This window comes from Phoca vitulina, unplaced genomic scaffold (genome assembly GCF_004348235.1).
Source record: "Phoca vitulina isolate PV1807 unplaced genomic scaffold, GSC_HSeal_1.0 scaffold27, whole genome shotgun sequence".
NCBI lineage: Eukaryota > Metazoa > Chordata > Mammalia > Carnivora > Phocidae > Phoca > Phoca vitulina.
Genome location: NW_022589730.1, coordinates 4,602,760 through 4,605,912, shown reverse-complemented (window position 1 = coordinate 4,605,912; position 3,153 = coordinate 4,602,760). Strand labels below are relative to the sequence as shown.

The following is a 3,153-nucleotide window of genomic DNA, read 5'->3' as shown; positions in this document are numbered from 1 at the left end:
CCCCCCCCCCCCCGCTCTGTTTCAAAAGGAGCTATGAGATAAACAGCACTGGCAGAATAAAGTAATGGAAACAGGAGGGATCTAGGAAGAATTACACCTGGCAGAATGGGCCGCAGAACTGGAGAGGATTTGTGTTTAAGATGCAGGAAGCCATGGGCAGGGATCCTAGGATGGGGTATCACCCCAGAGAGGCCTGCCCTCCTGCCAGTGGGTCCAACTGCAAAATGTCAGCCACTTTGCTCTGCTACCTTAATCCAGACCCCGCTCTGTACACCTGTGTTGTCCTTTCCACCCTGCCACTGTGGACTTCAGGCCCTCTTTAGAGAGCTCACGGCCGAGGCTTCACACCGCCCTCCGGGGTCTGCTCCAGACTGAACTAGACTCGGTGGACCCCAGCACGGCACTGTTTCCTGTGCAACGGAAGCTTCTGAGAACAGAAATGATGTGTCTTCCTCTAGGGTTGTAATCTACCGAGGGTTTGGGAGACACACCCAAAAGAGTTCAGAAGATACTGAACTCACTGATCAAAAGGAAGGGCATGACGACCAGAGAGCAATGGTGCCCCAAACTCAAGTCGAGGCAGGCTACTACAGGGAGCATTTTACCAAGGACCAACTGAGAAAAGGAAACAAGTATAAACTTGTTTTTATTTATCTCACTATAAAGAGTTTTTAGTTATCTCACTGTGTTATCAAATATTAGTGCCAAGCTCATTTCACCGCATTTTACCTATTACCTAACACATTCTCCTCAAGCTACTTTCAGAGTATAGAAAACAATAAAATAAAGGAATTGGTCCTCAGCTAATTTACCCACCCAACAGCTTGTTCGCATCTCTTACAATTTTACTCAGAAAATTTTGTGCAATTCTCTTTCCTGCCTCATAAGAATGAAATGTAAGTGGTTTAAAACTTAGTAATCTTCTCTTCCTTAAGAGTTATGCAAAATGCATTTTTAGGACAGTGATTCCCTACTAGGAGTGATTTTTGGACACTCGGAGGCATCTGGAGAAATTTTGACTGTCACAACTGGGGAGGGGGTGCTGACATCTGGTGGGGGAGAGGCCAGGCAGCCGCCTGTACAACACAGGGTACAGAACAGAACTCACAAAACAGGAAAAAAAATATTTCAAAAAATATCCTATTATTCTTTCATAAATGCTGTTCTTTTTTACAGATAGAAACAAAGAAAGCACACACTGAGTCTTAAAATTCTAGAATTACACATACATGGGAGAGGAGGAAGGAACAGCTGAAAGCAGACCTTTGGCATCAGTCGGCCCTGAGTTACGATGCAGGGCTGTGAGCTCCAGATGCGCTACCGCCTGTGGCTCTGGAGAAAGGACAGATCAGGTGTGCTTCCCTACTATAAGCCACTCCTAAATCGAACACTAGTTTATCTTCTGGCACACCACCAAATGACAATTTAGGAGTAAAATATCTTATTAATAAATGTCTTCAGCTTTTTTTAAACACAGTTTTTAAAAAAGTGCTCCTCCAAAGTCCTTTGATGTAAATTGTGATTCAGCTAAGACCAGGCTTTTATTTTCATTTCCCCTCCAACTATGTAAAAAAATTCCCATCACTACATATTCTCATTTGTTTGGCGGGGGGGGGGGGGGGGGGTAGAGGTGGCGGCGAAGGAGGATCCGTGTTGTATTCAGATTTATTCAAAGTCACCCACAGTGGTAAAACAAATCCAGGGGGAGCAAAGAAAAGCACCTTAGAATTTGCTGCAAAAATTATATCCTAATGCAAAGAATCCCATCGAAGGAATGTCTTCCTTTAAGTGAGGTAAAGTTCACAACTTCCAAAGCCAAGGACCGAGGCCCACGGCGGATCTCCCCACCCACCCTGCCTCCTCCCTCAAAGCCGCACACACAGGCGGGGTTAACATCCTAGCCCCAGAGTCCAGCACCGAACCTCGCCGTGAAGTCCTCACTGGAAGCGGTTAGCAATCACGGCGCTCCTTCCTGGGGCACAGGGTGCGCGCGGATGCTGCGGGTGGGCCTGTGGGGGCCGCGGACGGCGGGTGCGGGCCACACCCCGACCTCGGACCTCAGGGTCTTCTCTTGCGGGATGCTACAGCTCGCAGGACGGGCGGTCTCCCGCCGGCTACTACTGGGAATCCACTCCCGGAGTAACAGAAGCGGGACGACCCCGGTCTTTGCCTGAGCCGCCGCTTTCCGTACACCCACAAAGGGAGCTTTCAGAACCCTTCCGCAGCGGCGCCTCTCCCGGGAAGACGGCCCCAGACGCGCTCGCTTCCCACTAAGTGCTAAGTGGCGCTCTCCCGCGCGCGGAGGGAGGCAGCGTCTGCCGGGGGCGGCTAAAATGGCTCGCCCGGCAGCGACGCCGGTGACGCGCCCGGGACGCTCCCAAGTGCGCGCGCACAGGTGTGTAAGTACAGGTATGCAAACACGGGTGCAGGCGGGAGGAGCGCTCTCAGGCGTGCACGCACGGGCGAGCGCACTCCTCACAGTCGCACACGTCAACCCCGCCGCGCTGCGGACAGACTACTCGCCTCACGGAAACCCCAAACTCCAGCCAGCGTCACGTCTCCCCAACTCACCTCCTCCAAGAACTTGGTCAAATCGTACACCTTGTGGTGCAGAATCAACCAGGTGCTCTTGCTGTGGTTGTGCTTCTGGATCTCTTCCAGGGTGTAGTACTGGACATCCTGGTCCGACTGCTCGGCCATTTCGGAACGCGGCGAGCCTCAGGCCGTGCAGACAGCAGCCGAGCCGGGAGAAGCGAAGCGCGCGTCTCAGCTAGCTGGGCCCGGGACATTCCCGGGGCCCCGGCCCAGCGCCCACAGCAGGGCGGCCCCCGCCGCGGAGGGGGCGGTGGCGCACGGCCTCCGATGACTGGGCAGAACGCGTGTCACTCAAGGGGCCCGCCCTCGGCCGACAGCGTCCGCCAACCCCAGCGCGCCCCAGCCCAGCGCGCGGGCGTCCACTGGCTGCAGAAGGTGCCCTTCAGGAGCACGGTGGTTGGAGCGCGCGGAGGGCGTGGCGAGCTGGGGCGGGGTTTCTCTTGCATCTGCGCTGAAGGGTGCGGGGCAGGGGGCGGACGGCACCCGGCGTGTTGTACCCGCGTGGGGCGGCGGGGCGGCGGGCCAAGGAGGGTCCGCGGGGGGCCGGCGGCCGCACGC

The 3,153-nt window shown here is 54.9% G+C and overlaps 1 protein-coding gene across 3 annotated transcripts in view; it reads right to left on the bottom strand.

The window, feature by feature from the left end:
* The window catches only part of LOC116643735 (cytochrome b5), a 45,676-nt gene extending 42,826 nt beyond the window's left edge, over nt 1-2,850 (bottom strand). For all 3 annotated transcript variants that reach the window (XM_032422714.1, XM_032422715.1, XM_032422713.1), the window contains exon 1: nt 2,572-2,850. In XM_032422714.1, coding sequence (XP_032278605.1) covers nt 2,572-2,700 — 129 coding nt within the window. In that variant the 5' untranslated portion in view covers nt 2,701-2,850. The remainder of the gene's footprint in view (nt 1-2,571) is intronic.
* Between the last annotated feature and the right edge of the window lie 303 nt (nt 2,851-3,153).